Source organism: Ictidomys tridecemlineatus, chromosome 6 (genome assembly GCF_052094955.1).
Source record: "Ictidomys tridecemlineatus isolate mIctTri1 chromosome 6, mIctTri1.hap1, whole genome shotgun sequence".
NCBI classification, from domain to species: domain Eukaryota; kingdom Metazoa; phylum Chordata; class Mammalia; order Rodentia; family Sciuridae; genus Ictidomys; species Ictidomys tridecemlineatus.
In genome coordinates this window covers 95,027,800-95,050,225 of record NC_135482.1, presented here as the reverse complement: position 1 = coordinate 95,050,225, position 22,426 = coordinate 95,027,800, and the positions used below count along the sequence as shown (strand labels likewise).

General features: G+C 36.0%; 1 protein-coding gene across 1 annotated transcript in view; it reads right to left on the bottom strand.

Moving 5' to 3' along the window:
- Lrp6 (LDL receptor related protein 6) overlaps positions 1-22,426 on the bottom strand; it is a 167,543-nt gene that overhangs the window by 79,682 nt on the left and 65,435 nt on the right. The window contains exon 4 of the mRNA XM_078015223.1: positions 313-509. Within this exon, the coding sequence (XP_077871349.1) occupies positions 313-509 (197 nt within the window). The remainder of the gene's footprint in view (positions 1-312; positions 510-22,426) is intronic.

Genomic DNA, 22,426 nt, shown 5'->3' with positions numbered 1-22,426 from the left:
GCGCCCACAGAGAAATAAAATGAACAAGAAATACATTTGTGTATAAGCATAGCAAATGAGTTACCTCAATTTTTTTTATGCATCTCCACTACCTCTACCCCAAACAAAATGCAAGGTAATAACAGGGATAGATATAAGGATACAAATGATTTAGGTTATTGTTTAACCTGAATTACATTTCAATGTTTTCCCTTTTTAAATATTTTTCCTACTACCTTCAGATATGTCCTTTCTCCTGACTCTCACTAAAGCCAGACATCCAAGAGCTACAAAGCTATTCCAACTTACAATTTAAAAATTAAGATCACTTACCATTTGGCTGCCTCTGCTGGCTGAAGGCATGTATATCCATGGGAGAGAAGATGTTAGAATGGATTTCACGAAGACCCTCGCCAGTATACTTGTTGCAAGCCAAAATGGAATGTGTGTTCCAGTCAGTCCAGTACAATGTGTCCTCAAATAACGTCAAGGCAAAAGGATGTGGAAGAGAACCTTTAACCACTGCCTGTCTATTAATGCAAAAAGAAAAACTCACTTTTAATTTTTCTTCTTTTATCATAACATCCTCACTTCCATTAAAATGGTCTTTGTCCACATTAACACACACAAATCTTAAGCATATATCTTTAAGTCAAATACATCTATGGAAAACAATTCACCTGATAAATTCAGATGATGTTCAAAAACCCCAATCAAGCTGGATGTGGTGGTACACACCTATAATCCAAGTGGCTTGGGAGGCTGAAGCAGGAGGCCACAAGTTCAAAACCAACATCAGCAATTTAGTGAAGCCATAAGTAACTTGGTGACACCCTGTCTCAAAATTAAAAATAAAAATAAAAAGGGGTAGGGATGTGGCTTAGTGGTTAAGTGCCCCTGGGTTCAATCCCTGGCATGAAAACAAAACAAAAACCAACCAAGCATGTCAGAGTGGTTTCTAACATGACAGTAGGTCCCTAGTTCACTATAAGCCAACTAATATAGAAAGCCCAAGTACAAGCACCGAGGCTGTCAATTTCCACTCTCAACTACTATATCTGGACTCGAATCTTCCATTCTTTTACATATCATCAGAAGAAAAAAGGTGAGCAGTAAGGAAAATCCCAAGGGTCACAACTGGGATTGTGATTTAAGTAGACTTAAATCAGCCAACAGACAGATATTCCTTCTTGATGTGGAAGAACAAAGAATCTGAGCCCATTTGTTTCATCACTTCTTATAGTTTTAACAACTGGTAGTGCAAATATAGATAAAACAAAAATGGCACTCAGGAAGAAAACCCAAAAACCTCCAGCAAATGAACATTTAAGTTTGCTTTTTGCTATATTGTTATTTAATCTCCCAATTCAGGCAGTCTAAAGGAAGTCCTAAAAGGATATGGTCATGAGACAAAGGAGACCCAGAATTTATGTAAGCAATACATATTATATAAAAGGAAAAGAGCATTTAGGAATCAAGACACAGAACTTTGCAAAGTGTCAGTTACATAATTAGTAAATGTTCTAGAATAATTAACAAATCATGTTTTGTCTAAATAATATTCAAGAAAATAAATGCTTTGATATTTTCGTAACCTCAGATTTTCTTCTAAGTCTACCCTAGGAAGAGAGGGAGAATATAAGCTAATAAAGAGAAATAATAATCACATATCTAAAGGAAGATAATTGAATTTATAGATCCATGAGGTTTCTTGCTTATCTCTAATATCTACCAGACTACTAATATATTAAATTCAAGAGCAATAACATAATTGAGGGGACGTCCTAGGAATTTAACCCAGGGGCATTCTACTACTGAGCTACATCCTCAGTCTTTTTTTTTTTTTTTTTTGAGACAGTATCTTACTAAGTTGCTGAGGCTGGCCACAAACTTGTGATCCTTCCTGTCTCAGCCTTCTGAGCTGCTGTGATTATAGGTGTATACCACTGCTCCTGGCAAATTTTTTATTTAAGCAAAAAAAAGTATCTGTTATTGTACATGGGATGATCCAAGTCTCATCAGTGTCATAAATTCAGGCCAGATTTATTTTTAAAAAATTGAATATAGGTTAGTATGATTAGTTTACCAAACAAACTTTATATTTTGGAACTTCATATCACTCTGACAGCCCATACCACCAAAATTTTCTCCTTTTATTTACCTTATTCTCTATTCCCCAGCATATAACTTATCCCTCTTCTTTCCCTAAAAGAACTGTTACAACACAGGGGCTTGTTTCCTCTTTTAAAATGGACAGTTATTATGTTAATTAAAGTAACTAGGTTATTTACAATAGTAATATCATAACTTAAGTCCAATTTTAAATATTTTACACTAAAGCCTTCCAAAATTCTTTATGAGAAGACACAGAACTCTGAGAAGATGCCAAGACAGGCATGTAATATCAGTGAAAAACAAAGAATAAATACTTAGTTATTTAGCAGTTCATCAACTATCCTTAAAAACTGCAAATGGTGGGCTGGGGTTGAGCGCTTGCCTACGGATGTCCTGGGTTCAATTCTCAACACTGCATATAAATACATGAATAAAGATTCATCAAAAACTAAACAAATTTTTAAAAACTGCAAATGGCATATTCAGATCTTTGAAATTTTCTGGAGGAGAGAAAATAGGTCTAAGTCCTTTGTATCTTTTTTTTTTTTTTTTTTTTTAAATGGGAGCAGATACAGGGGATTGAACTCAGGAACACTCAATCACTAAACCACATCCCCAGCACTATTTTGTATCTTATTTAGAGACAGGATCTCACTGAGTTACTTAGTGCCTCACTTTTGCTGAGGCTGGCTCTTAACTCACAATGCTCCTGTCAGTTTCCCGAACCGCTGAGATTACAGGCATGCACCACCTGGCTCCTTTGTATACCTCTAAATAATGTTAAAATTTACTCTACTGGGCTGGCCTGGTGGCACATGCCTGTAATTCCAGCAACTTGGGAGGCTGAGGCAGGAGGATCACAACTGCAAAGCCAGCCTCAGCAATGTAGTAAAATCCTAAGCAACCTAGTGGGCAAGTGGTAGGGGGGGAGGCACTGGGCTTGTGGCTCAGCGGGTAGAGTGCTCACCTAGCATGTGCAAGGCCGTGGGTTCAATACTTAGCACTACATTTAAAACAAACAAATAAATAAATAAAAGGTATTGTGTCCAACTACAACTAAAAAATAAAATATTAAAAAACAACAACAACAACAAAAAGGGCTGGGGATGTGGCTCAGTGGTTAAGACCCTGGGTTCAATCCCTGATACCAAAATAAATAAATAAATAAAAATCACTATGCTGAATTAAACATAGGAAAACAGATAGGACAAGCAAAATGCCTCCCTAAAAGCTATTATTCTTATCATACTGATCTGAAAGTACAGAATTATATAAACCAGATAAGTTTAAATGCTCCCTGACACTACTTACATCATTTCTGCTAAAACTTTTTAAGACTGTTTTCCTCATCTGTAAATAGAAGATAATAAAGTATCTTCACTGAATCACTATCACTCACTGAATCACAACAAATGCAAAAGCCATTCCATATTATGTTTGTTACTAACTAACATTTCACAAATAATACATCAATTTCAGGATATACATTTTTAATATTTTAATATTTCTGATAAGGCTAACATTTTATAATGTAAACATTTCAAGAAGTAATCTCTGAATACTTTTAAAAAAATTTTTGTAGTTGTATATGGACATCATGCTTTTATTTTGTTTTGTTTTAATGCAGTGCTAAGGATTGAACCCAGTGCCTCATGTGCCACTAGGCTACAGCCCCTGTCCCTAAATACCTTTTTAAAATTAACAGCTTTTTAGAATCAATAAATATAGTATACTAATGTAATACTATATTAAGCTCTACCTTTTGAGCTGATTGTTTGGGTACTAAAAATGTAAAAGTTTGATCAGGGGTAACTACTGCTGCTGTACCATTATTTGACCCATCAGTGAATATATTTGGAGCATTCATGATAGGTGTTTTTCTTGTCATTTTTGGAAAAACTACAGGATGTGAAGACCAAAAAGACAATAAAGGATTAGATGGTAAGTGGTTATCAAATGAAATATTAGATTTACACATGATTATTGCCCAAGTATTTAACTCATTAGCTAACTCATCAATTTGATCCATAGTATATGGAGTAATAATTTTATTGGGAGAAATTCCAAACACTCCCTTTGTTGCTTTTTTTTGAGTATTAATTGTCCTACAGCCTCAGGATACCTAGTAAGAATAGTGTTAGGAGAATAAGATAAATGTATCCATAATAATGGACCTTCTTGTCAAAATGCTCCTGTAGAAATATTTTTGTTGGTATTACAATAAATAATAAAGGCAAATTTATATCAATTCTATCCAGATGCATATTTTCCATATATGCTTCAATAATTTTTAATGCCTTTCTTTCTTCAGGCATTAACATGTGGGGTGAATTTGGATCTGACAGACCTTTTAGGATATCAAATAAAGGTCCCAACTCTCCTGTTGGTATGCCTAGATAAGGCCTTATCCAATTTATGTCTCCTAATAACTTTTGAAACTCGTTAAGTGATTTGAGTTGATCTACTCGTATTTGAATTTTTGGTGGACGGACCATGGTTGAGGATAATAGAACTCCTAAATAATTAATTGGAAAATTTAATTGTACTTTATCTATTGCTATCTCTAGATTATAATTTTTTAATAAGTTTGTAAGTGTGGCATAACATTCTAGCAATGTGTTTTTATTTTTGTGTGCTAACAATACATCATCCATATAGTGAAATATTTGTGGTTCAGGATTTTGATTTCTAAGTGGCTGGATTGCTTTGTTAACATAAATTTGACACATAGTTGGGCTGTTAGCCATCCCTTGAGGGAGCACTTTCCATTCATATCTCTGATCAGGACCTTCATGATTCAGTGCAGGGATAGTAAATGTAAAACGTGGACTATCCTCAGGATGAACTGGAATTGAAAAAAAAAAAGCAATCTTTAATATCTATAGCTAAAACATACCAGATTTTTGGCAAAGCAGACAATTGAGGAATCCCCAATTGAGCAAGTCCCATAATAACCATCTCATTATTAATGGCTCTTAAATCTTGCAATAATCTCCATTTACCAGATTTTTTTTTTTGATGACAAAAATGGGAGTATTATGGGGAGATATGGAAGGTTGTATATGTCCCTCCGCTAATTGTTGTTTGACCAGGTCATGGGCTACTTGTATCTTTTCTTTAGTCAGGGACCACTGAGGAACCCATACTGTTCTTTCTGATTTCCAAGTAATTTTTATTGTCTCAGTGACCCCTTCTTAAAACTCAATGTCTATTTATTCCTTGATCTATTTGTACTGGTGTTGCTATACCTTGTTCTTGTTCTCCTAATCTTTTTTTATCCTAAAACCTTGTCTAGCCCTAATAGTGGGTGCATTTGGATTGATGTTATTTGTTAATGTCAAACCTAATTGATCTAGGACATTTCATCCCCATAAATTTATAGGAAGATGATCCAATACATATGGCTGTATGGTTCCTTCACATCCTTCAGGATCCTTCCAATCTAATACCATTGTACTTCTATGAGGATTAGTCTCCACTCCTAGGCCTCAAAGCGTTTGAGTGGCTTGTTGTAATGGCCAATGTTTTGGCCATTTTTGACGAGGTATGATGCTAAGGTCTGCACCTGTATCAAGTAGCCCATTAAATTTATGTCCTTGAATATTTAGTTTTAGCATGGGGCGAGAATCTAAATTTAAAGACAGCATAGCCCAATCTACACCTGTGGAACCTAATCCCCTGGAACCTCTTTCTATAGTACGACTGGAAAATTTATCATACAGGCTGGGTATTATTAATAACTGTGCTATTCTATCTCCTGGTGAAATTACTGATATACTCCTTGGAGAACTAGCTATAATTTTTATTTCACCTTCATAATCGGGGTCAATTACCCCAGGACTTATCATAAGTCCTTTTAGAGTAGAAGAACTGCATCCCAATAATAAGCCTACTGTTCCTTGGGGAAGAGGCCCTTTTACCCCTGTGGGAATGATTTGAACTCCCATCTCTGGAGTTAGTACTGCTCTGGCGGAGGCACAGATATCTAATCCTGCACTTCCTCTGGTTTGTCTGATGAGGGATCTAATAGACAATGTGTTCCTAGGCACTACCCTAATGGTGTCACTGGGTTCCTCCAGTGCCCCATATATCTGTGGTCGTGGGCCCCGGAGCATTGGGCCCCCCTGTCCGTTTTTTGACAATGGAGCCTGATCCCTTTCTCCACAATATCATGGGTAAACACCTGGTCTTTGCCCGTTTTTTGATAATGGAGTACCCTCTATGGTGGTTTGAGAACGGCATTCATTACCCCAATGTCTCCCTCTATGGCATTGTGGGCAAATACCCAGTATTCTACCGCTTTGATTTCTAGTTTTGTTAAACTCTCCTCCTACGGGGCAATTCCTTTTAAAATGTCCTGTTTGTTCACAATTGTAGCATGTTTTCGGCCTGGCATCTAAAGTCTGTTGTACTGCAGCTGCCAAGACTTGCCCTTGTTCATTAATGTCTCTACATAATTTAATATATGTGTTTAAATCTCCATGTTTCCATGGTCCAATGGCCTCCTTGCACCATCTGTTTGCTTGCTCAAAGGCTAGCTGTTTAATTAATGGCATTGCTTGTTCTGTGTCCCCAAAAACTCTGGTAGCTGTTTGAATAAGCCTATCTATAAATTCAGCATAAGGTTCATTAGCTCCTTGTATTACCTTAGGTAATTGACCTTGTAAATCTCCATGTCCTTGTAAAGTCTTCCATGCCCTAACCGCATCTGCAGCAATTTGTGAATATATAGCAGGATCATATTCAATTTGTTGCCGTTGGCCCTCATGAGGTCCTTTTCCTAATAACATATCTAGATTTCTTTGAGGGTAACCAGCTGCTGCATTTCGCCTAGCTGTCTCCATGCAAAATTCCTCATTGGCAACCTTCCATAACAAGTATTGTCCTCCATTTAGCACAGATTTACACATGCTAGCCCAGTCTGCTGGCGTCATGTCCAAGTTGGTAATGGATTTGACCATGCTTACAGTGAAGGGTGCTTGGGAACTATAAGTTGTTACAGCCTCCTTTAACTGCTTCACTGTTTTGAAATCTAAAGCACGGTGAATTCGCTGCCCTCCTGCCTGCTCAAGTACAGGGCATGCTAATCTTTGAGGTCCTGTCTCAGGATCCCATCTATCAACTATGGGGGTTGAGGGCCACTCAGCTGTCTCCATAGGTGGAGCTGTTGGTTGAATTACACCCTCTGGTGATAGAATGGTGTTAGTAGCAGCCTCCTGTTGTAGCTTTTTCCCTAATAGCCCCTTTTCCTTTAAATTTTCTTCCTGTCTGACTAGCTCAAGAGACCTTCTCTTTTACTTGATCTAAAATGTCTTTCTCCATGGTCTGAAGCTCTAACAATTTACTTAACACTCTTTCAGTTTGTTTTTTACTAATTTCTAATCTACTATAAAAATAACGCAACCCAACAAAATAACACAAAACAAAACCGAAACAAAAAAATCGTTGTATCAATTTTCCTATTTTCTTGACATGTGCATTTGTGGTCTATTTCTATCTCTTCCTCAGGGGCGAACAACTTCAAACCTTGAGCCAACCATTTTTCCCAGTTTGCCTGAGAAAGTTCTAGGGATAGGCAGCTTGAAACAAAAACAAAACAAATCAAAACAAGAACACATTGTTTTTTGAAATGGTCAACCATTTTCTCACCTTCCCTTAGGGGCAAGCAATTTCACTTACCTCCGAGCTTCAGGCGTTCCCCGCACAGGCCGACAATTACCGCGGTCTGGCTGGCACAAATCACGAGCCACTCAAGCAGGAACAAACTTTATTTCTGAACTCCACCAGCACACTCCACACATGCGGCTCCTCCAGGAACCACCAACTTGAAAACCCCTCCTCCGGTACTTCCCCAACCACTGCGAACTCTTCAGGAATCCCCCCCCACGAGAGCTCAACGGGAACTCCACGAAAACTCAAAAGTCATCACCTTAAAGGCTCTCTGGCGTCTCTTCTCAACCACTACTTCTGGCAAAAATGCCATGTGTCCTCCCGACTCGGCTGTGGCCCTCAACATACTAATATCCAATTTAAGTGTAACTTTTTCATAGCCTTCCTTAATCTCCTCACCTACAAGTCATTTTTATTCTTTTAGGTTCAAATAAGGTTACTGGACTATTTTTTTAAACATTTACTTGTTCATCAATTCTGTATCAGATAAACTTTTGGAGAGTGAAGATGTTAGCTTATTTTTATTCCAAAAATCTCATATGATATACATAATTTAGTGTACTTATTAAACACTTAGTGAATGATTAATAAAAGTAAATGTTTAAAATAGAAAAGATGTAATTAACAGAGCTGAACAAAAAGCAGCACTATGAAACTATCAGTTGAGAGTCATTTACTTATTTGTCCAGTCAATGGGGACTTGTTGCTGAAAGTGGAGATAACTGTACATAGTCCAGCTTATCAGTGTATGTCACAATAATTAGAGCTTAAAAATGATCTCAACTATGGAGACCAAGGAAAAGAAGCTGAGATAGACCCACCAACAGATGATTTGATTTAGTGCTAGTCTGTCGGTTTCTGCAGCTTACTGAAAAAGCTCATTCATATCACTATGCCCCGAGTACAAGAGTTCTTTTACTATATCCTGCATTTGCTACTTTCAAATTCCATACCAGTTGGATTTACTCTTTATAAAATATCTCCGCACTCTCATTTGCTGTTTCTGGACACCTTCTGGGAAATACTGCCCCATCTCAGAACTGCCTGCCTATGTGGGTAATAAATCTTATTTTAACCACACCATGAACCACTGTCATGGAGTTTTAACATCTTAACCTAATCTTGCGAGTTTCCCCCATAAGAAAGGCTGTAGCAACACCTAGAAAGATAACATTAATGATGGTGGCACAATTTACTGAAAAATCTCCATAAATCCTCTACAGAAAAACAAACTAGATAGCAAAATAAAAAACCCTAAGTCAACATTTCTAAAACTATGTGGCAAATTAAAACACCAAGACAGAAAAAGTTGTGGAAAACTATAAACAGCCAGAAGACATTACTAATTGTTATCAGAACCTCTGCAGAAGGAGTAAGAAACAAACAAAAAGGAATATAGAATATCTAAGGGCAGAATATCCAAGACAACACTGGAAAGCATGGCAAACAAAATTAGAATAGTAACTGAATAGTAGGAGTTGTGGCTACTCTAAGAATAAGTGAATACAAAAAACCCAATATCAGCACTGAATGGGCTAGCGTTATTTCCAACAACAGTTAACTCTCAAAATCAACCTTCTAGGGGACCCCTAGAAGGGTTCCCTTCAAAGCAGCCTTGAAATGAGGACAAGTCACTGGTAATAGAATGAAAAGTGAGTTTGATAGGTACAAGAGAAAAAAAATGGAAAAATAAGGCACAGAAAAAAGTGGAGAAGGAAACAATTATCTCAGAAAGCAAACTGCTGGGTTTTTTTCCCCAAACACATACAATCATGAGAGTTCTCTGTAAAGTCAGAAAACTGATGATGAACTTTGCCTTCTTCCGTAAGCTTAAAAAAAAAATACAGTTTTTAATGAAAATAAAATAATCCCAGCGGCTTGGGAGGCTGGGGCAGGAGAATCTTGAGTTCAAAACCAGCCTCAGCAAAAGCAAGGCACTAAGCAACCTCTGTCTCTAACTAAAATACAAAAAAGAGCTAGGGATGTGGCTCAGTGATCAAGTACCCCTGAGTTCAATCTCCAGTACAAAAAAAAAAGATTGTATGAAGCAATTATTAACATGACTATTACTGTAACAGCAATGAAATATAAATAACACCATGAAGAAAAGAAGTAACAGAGCTATACAGGAGTGAAATTTCTGCATTAGCAAAAATTAAGTTAATAGTTTCATGAAGTAGATTTTGTCAAAATGCAATCTATCAAATAGTTACTGTTAAATGAAAATATATTTTAAGAAGATTGCAAAGGAATTAAAATAGTGCAGAGGAAAACATTTAAATACTAAAGACAGAAGAGGACAAAAATGAGCTAAGATAAAAAGAAAAAAAAGGCCAGCTGTAAGCCTAACATTATAATTAACATTAAATGTGAATATACATCAAAAGGCAAAGGTTGTCAAGACTGAATAAAACTAAGATCTAACTATATGCTGTCTACAAGTGACATTTTAGATACAAAGACACAATCTGTTGACAGGAAAATGTTATGGTAAACAGTAATAGTAATACAAAACAGAGTTTGTTGGAGCAGCTCTGTCAGATGAAATATAACAAAACAAAAAGAAGTATTATAGCAGGCATGATGGTGCACAACTATAATCCCAACAACCTGGGAGGCTAAGGAAGGAGACTGCAAATTGAGCCTCAGCAATTAGCAAGATCCTCAGCAACATAGTAAGACCCTTTCCCAAAATAAAAAATTAAAAGGGCTGAAGATGTAGCTCAGTGGTAAAGCAACCCTAGGATCAATCCCCAGTACTCCGCCCCACCCTCCCCCCCAAAAAAATGAAGAAAAAGAAAAAAGTATTATTAGAGGTAAAAAAAAAAAGCTATTTTATGTCAAAGAATCAAATCATCAGGAAAATGTAATTGCCAACACATATACATATAAAAACAGAGCCCCAGTACAATGAAGCAAAACATTTCAGAATGGAAAAAAGAAAACAGTTCAAAAATACAGCTAAAGATGTTAACACCCTATTCTCATTAAAGAAAAGGACAAATAGACAAAAAATTATCAAGGATATAGAAAATGTGAACAATATTAACCTAACATTAACATCATAGCCTAGCATCTACAGCACACTCCAACCAACAAGAGACTTAAAATCTTTCTCAAGTATGCATGGAACTTTATCCAGGACAGACCACATACTAGCTCACAGAATTAATTTCAAAAGACTGAAATTATACAAAGCATGTTCTCTGACCCAAATGGAATTCATTAAGAAAACAACAGCAGATGGAAATTTAGAAAATCAAATTCTTTTCTAAATTCTATATTTTCCAAATTTTTCCTTGGAATTGGAAATAAGCAATCAGTCACAGAAAAAAAAATTGAAGTTTTGAGCTAAAAGAAAACAAAAATATAAAATTTTATGGACTACTTCCAAAGCAGTAATTAGGGATAAATTTATAGAATGTTAGTGCCTATTGTAGAAGATGGATCTCAAATAAATCTTCTTTCCACCTGCTTAACTTTGAGAACCTATCAAAGAATAAACTAAATCCAAAGCAAGCATAGGGGGAAAACAAAAACATCAAGATGCCAATCGCAAAACAGAAAAATATAGAGAAAAAAATTAATAAAACTCAAAGTTGGTTCTTTGAAAAGATTAATAAAATGGACAACCCCTTAGCTATAGTGACCAAGTAAAAAGCTAAGACACTACTGTGAAAACCAAATAAATTATGAATAACAGAGGAACATCACCATCAATTTACACAAATTAAAAGAATCATACAAGGGATACCAGGGACAATTTTATGGCAACAAATTGGACAATTCATATGAAATAAAATATTCCTAGAAAAAAAACAATCAAAACTGATTCAAGAAGAAATTTTAAAAATATCTGAACAGATCTATACAAATAAAGCAAATAAATTAGTAATATACAATCTTCCCCCCCAATCCAGGCATCAATTCTGATGAAAGCCTGCCACAAAAAAACTACAGCTAGCATTATGTCTAATGGCAAAAAATAATTGAATGCTTTTCCCAAAGATTTGGAAAGCAACAATATTTTACAAGAGTTCTAGCCAATGCAATCAAACAAGAAAAGAAGGCATTCAGAATGAAAAAGGAAGAAATAAATTGCCATTAATCACAGATAACATGATTCTGTTTGTATAATACTAAAGAATATTTTTTAAAGCCTCCCAGACAGGGATATATAAAATGATGGATTAGAGGAAGGCTGAGGTTTCCAGTTGCTCCCATGGCTCAAAATTCTCAGCAAAATGGGTGTCAGAGAAAATTCCCTGAGATCAGTATCAAATGGTCAGATTCAAAAACAGGAATTTGAGTGCTTAGGACAGAGGACAAAAATGAGGACATCACAGACCAACCCACAGTGCCAGTTCACCAGAGAGGGGAGGAGTAACACAGAGAGAAAAATAATGTACAAATACAGCACAGGAAAAACCTGCAAAACAGAAAAGCTGACTGTACTTAGCAGAACCAGAGGCTGATGTATAAAAAAAAGTGCCCTGATTTCCAACTGGCAAACAAGAGATGAGACCCCCTCTTGAGGAAGCCATATTGCAGCTTGCAGCTGTGGGATACCAGGAAATCACAGCAAACACTGTATACTGCGCTGGCAAGAGCCTACTGTATGGTTTAGGGTATATTCAGCAGATTGTAACTGAAACAGGCACAGAGAAGATTGTGCCCAGAGAATTTAAGTCAGAGAACACCATGTTTTCTTTATGAGTCTGGTAGCTCACAAAACCAGCCAAAGAAAGTGGGGAAACTGAACAAGTGTGTGCAATTACACACTCAGAAATTGAGCCTGGAAAGACCATATTTGTGAGTGGTAGAGTGTACAAGACCTGTGGAGGACTGGCTACTAAAGTGGAATTCTTGAGAGGCCCCTAAGATTCAGAGATCCAACAGTGACCAGAATCCACCGGACTGAGGAGGGTGTTGATCTAATCTCTCCAAAGATATAATGAATTAAGTCCCAAAGGTCATCAGAGCTAAACTCCAGCTACCAGAATTCCCCTTTTAGAACTGTACATTAACTCAGCCCTGTCAGTGCACTGATCTAGTCTATCTGGGCAAAATTCTAATCAAGAGTACTTCCTATTCCATCCTATCTTATATCAATGGGAAGGGAAGCAGAGAGTTATTTCAAGGAACTTTATTTCCAGCTGTCAATGTGGTGAGCAACATAAAAAGAGGAAAGGTTTAATAACCTCAGTACTTGCTCTCTAAAGGGGTACACAGCCAAAGAAGAAACAGAACGGACAGTCTTTACAACAGTGAACATCCATCCTTGTCAACAGTTTTGACCACCAAAGTAGAAATAATTCTTCCATTTTTCATTAAGAATTATGTGTGTGTGTAATTGCTTTCCTTGGGATTTTGTGAATAAAATATATTTGTTTTATATACATATACACATATAATTAGATGTTGATGGACCTTTATTTTATTCAATGAAAGAAATAATTCTTCCATTTTTCATTAAAAATTATGTGTTTGTGTGTTCTTGCCTTGCTTATGGTTTTGTGAATAAAATACATTTGTTTTATTTACATGTGGTGCTGAGAATCAAACCCAGTGCCTCACAGATGCTAGGCAAGTGCTCTACCACTGAGCCCCAACCCCAGCCCTTGTTTTATATTTTTATCATTTTTTATCTGTTACTTTTTCTTTTGTGGGTTAGGATATTTTCTTTTTCCCCCCTTTGGTTTCTCTTATCACACTCTTTCTCTCCATTCTTCTCCTTTTAATAATTCTCTTATTCTTTTTTTTTTTAACTTTTTTTTGTAGTTGTGAATGGACAGGATGTCTTTATTTATTTTTTTTTAATGTGGTGCTGAGGATCAAACCCAGTACCTCACACATACTAAGCATCTGCCACTGAGCTACAGCCCTAGCCCTGTTTCTCTCTTTTAGCTTCCCTTATTTGGCTTTTTCTCTTCCTACTTTATATCAGTTTTGCTTTCCAATTTGAAATATTCAAAACTTTCACAAATTCTTTTAGTTTCTCCTCATTTTGGTAGGTTTTTATTTCTTCCTCTATTCTGAGGTACGACATTGCTGGTTACTGTGATCTGGTTGACAGTTCCTTTCTTTCAGGGCTTCCTACCCCATTTTCCTTTCTCTTATTAAATTATATTTTACAATCTTTCAGAAATATGTATATATATCAGTCATGTTGTTGTGGCAATTGGGATTATAGATGGCATAACTGACTCCTGTTGTTTAATGCCACATCTGGCTCAGTACTACTTATTGTTGCTGCTGTATTATACAACACAACTTCCTGATCTACAAAAAGGACCACACTCATGAGACCTACAGAAAAAGTGAGATTCTTAAGTTCTCATGTAATTAATATACACTATGTCAAATCATTATCAAAGAATTAGCAGAGAAACTATACTACAAAATTCACTTGGAAATATATTTAAAAACTGACAGTAATTGATATTCCAGAGACGGGATCACTTCAACAAGAGAAGGCTATGTTCTTAAAATAGAAGAGTTGAAGAGAACCCAACAGACACACAAAACCCAACACAGGAATACAACAAATATGAAAAAAACAGATAACATAACACTTCCTAAAGTTCATAATTTACAAGCAACTGACTTCAAAGATATTAAAGCAAATGAAATACAACAAAAAAATCATAACAATGATTATAAAAATAATCACTGAATTCAAGAACACAGAAAAACTAAATGAACTAAAGTAGTCAGTATAGGATATAAATGGGAAATTCCTCAGTAAACAAAGAATCCTTGGAAATGAAAGGCACAATAAAAAAATTTTAAAAAAAAAGTTCAGTTGATAGTCCCTCTAACAGAGTAGACCACGCTGAAAACAGAATCTCAGAGCTGGAAGACAAAGTGGCCAACTCTGAATATTTGGGCAGATTTAAAGAAAATAAGCAAACATGTTTACAATATACAAGAACTCTGACACAACATCAAGAAGCCAAACTCAAGAGTTGAAGAGGGCCATCAGACACAGAGTAATGACATGAATAACCTCTTCAGAGAACTAATAACAAAAATTTTCCAAATCTTAGGAATGAGATAGACCTAGAAACAAGAAGCAAGCAGAACCCCAAATACACAAGTGTAAAAAAGAATCACAAAACAGCATGTAATTAAAATGCCTAATGTCCAGAGCAGAATAGATTTTTAATTTTAAAAGTCTCAAGAGAAAAATAGTGGATCACATTTAGAGGCAAGCCCATCAGAATTACTTCTGAATTCCCAGCACAAAGTAAAATCTAGAAAGATTTAGAATGTGTTCCAAGCCTTGAAAGAAAGGATCTGTCGACCAGATCACAATAACCAGCAATTGCTGGAAGAAGAAATAAAAACATACCAAAATAAGGAGAAACTAAAGGAATTTGTGACTACTAAGCCAGCACTACAGAAAACACTTAAATACTACACACAGGAAGAAATCAAAAACAAATTCCAGAGCTCGTATGTACACAAATTTCACTTGAAAAGTAGCTAAACAAAAAAAGACCAAATTAAACATTAGAAATAAATCAAAATGCAGGAATTAATAAACAGCTCTCTACCATAACACTGAATGCAAATGATATCAACTCCTCAACTGAAAGACATAGGCTGGCAGGATGAATTAAGAAATAAAACCCAACTATATATTGTTTTCAAGAAATCAGGCTGAAAATCAAAGGATGGAAAATGATATGCTATATAAATGGCACCCCCAAAAACGCAGAAGTAGCTATTCTCATGTTCAACAAATCAGACTTTAAGCCAAAACTAATCAAAAAGAGACAAAAAAGAAAAATCACTTCATACTAGTAAAGGGAACAATCCAACAAGATATAATGATAGTAAATATTTATGCTACAAACATCAGTAAACCTAATTACATAAAACAGACACTTCTGGCCTTAAAAATGCAGACCCTAGATCAATATTAGGAAATTTTAACAAACCTCTCTCAAAAACACTCTTCAGACCTAAAAAACATTATAAATCCAATGAACTTAATAGATATCTGTAGAATATTTCATTTAACAACTGCTGAATTCACTTTTTTCTCAGATGCTCATGGACCTTCTCTAAAACCATAAGGCCACAAAACAACTCCTAGTAGATACAGGGGAAAAAAATTATATAACTCCATGTACCTTATCATACAGACTGAAATTGGGGGGGAGGGGACAAGAAAAACTCGAAACTATATGGTTTATATATAAATACATGGAGACTGAATAATACACTTCTGAAAAATGTATGGATGACAGAAGAAATCAGGAAAGAAATTTTAAAATTCTTAAAATCAAATTAGAGGGGCTGGGGATGTGGCTCAAGCAGTAACGTGCTCGTATGGCATGCGTGGGGTGCTGGGTTTGATCCTCAGCACCACATAAAATAAATAAAGATGTTGCGTCCACCGAAAACTGAAAAATAAATATTTTAAAAAATCAAATTAGAATAGTGATACAATATACCAGAAACCAAAACCTCTACGACACTACAAAGGTGGTTCTAAGAGGTAAGTTTAGAGCTACTGTGTGCCTACATAAGAAAATTAGGTCCTAAAAGAACATAATGATGCAAGGCCCTGCAAAAACACGAACAAACCAATTCCAACAGCAGTAGAAGGAGGAAAATAATTAAGATTAAAGTCAAATTAAAGAAATAGAGAATTCTTAAAAATATAAATATGAATTAAACAAAGATTTGGTTCTTTGAAACTTAACTATATTGGTAAACCCACAGCCAAACTAATCAAAAAGAAAAAAAAGACACAAAATAATAAAACTAGAGGTATAAAAAGAGATATCACCACAAACATCAAAGAAATCCAAAGGATCATTAGTATCATTTTGAAAACTTACACTCCAATATATTGGAAAATCTAGAAGAAATGTATACATTTCTAGACAAAAGTGACATAAACAGAACAAAAACAAGTGTTGAGATGGGGGGGGCACCCTTCCAACAAAGAAAACCTCAGGACCAGATGGCTTCTCAATTCTACCAAACCTTTAAAAAACAACAAATTACAATGTTCCTCAAAGTATTCTATGAAACAGAAAGTGGTGGAATGCTTCCAAATAAATTCTATGAAGCCAATATCATCCTGAAACCAAACCAGACACGGACACGTTAAGGAAAAGAAACTACAGACCAATATCCCTAATAAATCTAGGTACAAAAATCCTTAATAAAATATGAGCAAATCAGATTTAACAACATATTATAAAGACTGTCTATTATAATCATGTTGTCTTCAAACATTCCAAGGATGCAGATAGTTTAACATATGCAAATAAATTTTGTAATCCACCACACAAATAGAATTAAGGACAAAAATGACATAATCTTCTCAAAAGATTCAGAAAAAGCCTTCACAAAATTCAGCACCTCTTTAGGACAAAAACACTGAGCAAACTAGGGAGAAAAGGAACTTACTTCAACATCATAAAACTTATTTATGACAAACTCAAAGCCAAATCATAGTAAATGAGGAAAAAAATGAAAGCATTTACTGTAAAATATAGAACAAGAGAAGCCATGTTCATTCTCACTGCCTCTGTTCAATATAATACAAGCCACAGTGATTAGGTAAAAGGAAGAAATAAAAGAGATAAAAACAAAGAAGGAAGAGGACAAATAATCAATATGACCCTACAAGATCCAAAAACCTCCACAGATTGCCAGAGCTAATCAACAAATTCAGCAGGATACAATATCAACATATAAAAATCAATAGCTTTACAATATACCAATAATAAATTTGCTGAAAAAGAAATCAGGAAAACAATCTCACTCACAGTAGATTAAAAGGGAAAAAAAAGCAGTATATAGTTGCAATTCAATCCCCATCAAATTACCAGTGACATTCTTCATAAAACTAGAAAAAAACAGTAGTCATGCAGAAGAACCAAAGATTCAGAAAGGCCAAAGAAATTCTATGCCAATAAAGCAATGCTGAAGATATTATAATACCTGGCTTCAAATTATACTACAGAGTTATAACAACAAAAACTGCATGGTACTTACATAAAAACAGACACATAGACAAATGGAACAGAATAGAAGACACAGAGATAAACACACAGAGATAAATAAAGTCATCTAATCCTTGACAAAGGTGCCCCCCCCCCGCCAAAAAAATGCTGAAGGATAGACAGCCTTTTTAACAAATGGTATTGGGAAAACTGGTAATCAATATGAAGAATGAGACCAGCTCCCTATCTCTCATCTTTGATTCAATCCAAAATGAATCAAAGGCCTAAGAATTAGACCAGAAATTTTGCAACTCCTAGAAGAAAATGTGGGGCAAACACTCCCGTATATAGGCACAGGCAATAACTTCCTCAACAGGACTCCTAAAGTTCAGCAAATACCACCAAGAATAAAAAAATGGGATAACATCAAATTAAAAAGATTCTGCAGAGCAAAAGAAGCAACAAGAATATGAAGAGAGATCCTAAAGAATAGCAGAAAAGCTTTTGTTAACTATTCTTCTGACAGGATTAATAACCAGAATACTTAAAAACCTTAAGTTTACCACCAAAAGAACAAGTAGTAACCCAATCAATAAATGGGCAAATGAACTAAGCAAACATTTCTCAAAAGAAGAAATGCAAATGGCCAACAAATATATGAGAAAATATTCAATATTTTTAGCAATTAAGGAAATGCAAATCAAAACTACACTGAGATATCATCTCACTCCTGTTAGAATAGGAGTCATGAAGAATACAAACAGTAGTAAATGTTGAAGAGGATGTGGGGTAAAGGGAACACTTTCACAGTGTTGGTGGGATTATAAATTAGTACCACTACAGAGATTAGTATGGAGGTTCCAAAAAGACTAAGAATGGAACCATCATATGACCCAACTATGTACCACTTCTCCATATTTATCCTGAAGAATTAAAGTCAGCATACTATAGCAATACATGAATACCCTGTTTATGACATCACAATTCACAATAGCCAAATTATGGAACCAGTATAGTTAGCTATCAGTGGTTGGATGAATAAAGAAAATGTGAAATATTTATATAATGGAGCTTTGATTTCATTTTTTTAATATTTGTTTTTTAGTTGTAGGTGGACACAATAATCTTTATTTTTTTGTGTTGCCAAGGATAGAACCCAGTACCTCATGCGTGCCAGGCGAGCACTCTACCCCTATCACCAGCTGGCTGGACGGTGGTATGAACTGGATTCAAAGGAGCTGGCTGTATCAATAACTAAGAAAACGGCGAAGAAACCTCGCAGTACATGAACATAAATTTCTAAGGCAGGACAGCTCAGCTCAGTGACCCCAAGAGTCAGCTCCAGTGCAAGAAAGCATGCACCTGGATTCTCTTTATTTTTATAAGAGGGACACAGAAAAGGAGGTCAGATGGAATGTTCTTCACCAAATAAGGCAAAGGGAATCAGGTTTCAGAGGGTTGTCCATCTTGAAGCAGGTTCCTTTGCTGAGCGAAGGTAAAGGCCACTTGCTTTGTACAGCTTTCCCAGGTGTGCTAGACAGGTACCCCCATCGCTCCAGAGGGACGCGGGTGGGTTGGGGTAGGGGGGAGCCCTGAAAGCTCAGCCAAGGGCAACAGATAGCTCTCCACACTACCACTGAGCCACAACCCTAGCCCTTATTTTTTTTTAATATCATACACAATGAAGTTCTATTCATCCATAAAGAAGAACACCTTATGTCATTAGCAGGAAAACGGATAAAAATTGAAAGCATTATGTTAAACAAAATAAGCCAAACTGAGAAAGTCAAGGGTCATGTGTTGTCTCTCATGTATGATAGCTACAGAGAAAAAAAGGGAAAGTATCTCATTAAGTAGAAGGGAGACCAGAGGAGATACTGGTGAACCATAATGACCAAATTATATTATTATATTGTTTGCATGTATGAATATATAACAAGTCTTCTTATTATATACAATTGTAATGTACCAATAAAAATATGGGAATGAAAAAATAAAATATGCCAAAAGTTGGTGAGAAACCAGAAACATATGGAAGAACATAAAATCAGAAAAGCTGAGAAAGGAGATGACAAAACTCATATTTTGGAAGAAAAACTCAATCTCTTTTAAGGTTATGTCTTCCTTTTTTAATTTTTTTTTTAAGTTGTAGATGGACACAATATCATTCATGTATGTATGTATGTATGTATGTATGTATGTATATAGTGCTCAGGATAGAACCCACTGCCTCAAACATGCTAGGCAAGCACTCTATTGCTGAGCCACAACCTCAGCCCCAAGGTCATGTTTTTCTAGGGGTTGGGGTGGGGGGTGTTTTGTTTTGGTACTGGGGATTGAACTCAGGGGCACTAGACCACTAGCCACATCCGCAGCCCTATTTTGTATTTTATTTAGAGACAGGGTCTCACTGAGCTCTTAGTGCCTCGCCATTGCTGAGGCTGGCTTTGAACTCATGATCTTCCTGCCTCAGCCTCCCAAGCCACTGAATTACAGGTGAGCGCCACTGAACCCGGCAAATGTGAGACAGGTGAATCTACAGTTGAATGTTTTGTGGTTTTTTTTTTTGGGGGGGGTGTTTTTTTTTTTTTTTTTTTTTGTGTGTGTGTGTGTGTGTAGCTAGAAATTGAACCTAGGGCCTTTTGCATGAGAGGCAAGCACTCTACCAACTGGGCTATATTCTGTTCTTCACTCTTTTTTCCTTTGCCATAACTTTTAATGAGACTTTATCCTGATATTTATTTGATTCTCATAACTGTGAACAATTAGTTTTCCTAACTTTCAGAAGAAAGTGGTATTTAAGGTGGTTTTCCTAACTACATAAAATCTATTCCTGTTTTCTCACATAATAATCAAAAATATTATAGCTTGATATACTACTCCTCAGTACTTGTCCTAAAGAATTAAAGTCATCATACTACCGTTATACATACATACGCATGTTTATAGAAGCACAATTCATAACAGCCAAATATGAAACCAGCCTAGGTCCATCAACAGATGAATGGATAAAGAAAATGTGGTATCTATGTACAATGGAGTTTTATTTAGACATAATGAATGAAAAATTGATGGAACTTGAGAACATTATATTAAGCAAAATAAGCCAAACTCAGAAAGTCAAGGATCTTTTATTTATTTTTTTAATGTGGAAACTAGAGAGGAAAATGGAAAGGGAAGGTGGGAGACATCCCATGAAAATCGAAGGGAAATCAGTAAAGGTCCCAGGGTCAGGGAAAGGGAGGAAAAGGGGAATAATATTGGCCAAAATATTGTGCATATACAAATATGTAACAACGAATCTTACCATTATGTATAATGTACCAATAAATAATATAGGAAAACCAAAAAATATGATAGCTTGGTGTTATAGTTTGGATAAGGTATCCCCGAAAGCTCCTGTTAATGCAAGAATATTCAGAGGTGAAATGACTGAATTATGAGAGCTGTAACCTAATTAGTCCATCCTAGTTTTAATGGACTGTTGGGTTGGAAACTGTAAGCAGATGGGCGTAGGTAGAGGAGGTGGTCACTTAGGTTATGCCCTAGAAGCTTGTATATCTTTCCTGTGTCCTCTTCCCCTTTTCTCCAACTCAGTCTGCCTGTTTTGTTTGTCAGTCACTCTCCTTCCCTCGATCTCTCTCTACTTCCTGACTCCACCATTAGCTGAGCAGCTTTCCTTCACTTAGTCCTTTCACCATGTTATGCTACCTCATCTTGGGCCCAGAGCAATGGAGACTGCTATCTATGGACTGAAACTTCTGAAACCAAAAGCCTCAAATTAACTTTTCCTCCTCTAAGTTGTTCTTCTCAAGTATTTTAGTCACAGTGACAAAAAAAGCTAGGAGTTCTTAGAAAATAAGCATTGTTGATTTTTGCTCATTGTGGTACCCTGCTCTGGATGAGAGGTCTGCCACACACATTTTGAGAGTTCACTGGAGCAGGCCATACTAGATTCTTTTGTTCTTAACATGAACATACTACACGTGCCTGATATTACACTGGAAACCACATACCTTTCCATTTCTTTATAAATTTTCTTTATAAATTACCACTTTTAAAAATAGGTCACCACATCATCCAGCAAATAGTTGAAGCTGTTTTGACATTCCCCCACTTCCAAGTCCTATGAGATACCCTATTAATTTTATTTGCTCACTCCTGCAGAGAATGATACCATGGAGGTCTTGTGGCTGTTGGTGGCTTGACCTTCCTTATCTGTTTGTATTTCTAATGCCTAACACTAGTTTTATAGTCATTTTTATAAATATGGTTTTGTACCTAGTATGCCAATCTTCCTTTAAAAATAAAAGCAGCAGCAACAACAACGACGACAAAGTAATATCCCTCTTCCTAGAATCTCTTATGACCAAATTTGAAGTTGAAACACAACTGCTTAATTAATTAATCATTTTTAAATGAAGACCCAAAGAAGGCACAGGCTTTATAACAATCTGCACTCTTTTTTTTTTAAGTTTTAGATACAATACCTTTATTTTTGTTTGTTTATTTTTTTATGTGGTGCTGAGGATCAAACCCAGTGCTTCACACATGCTAGGCAAGCACTCTACCACTGAGCCACAACCCCAGCCCTCAAAAATGTTGGTTTTGGGGGGTTGGTTTGTTTGTTTGTTTGGGGGGTACCAGGGAGTTAACTCAAGGGTGCTTAACCACTGAGCAACATCATAAAT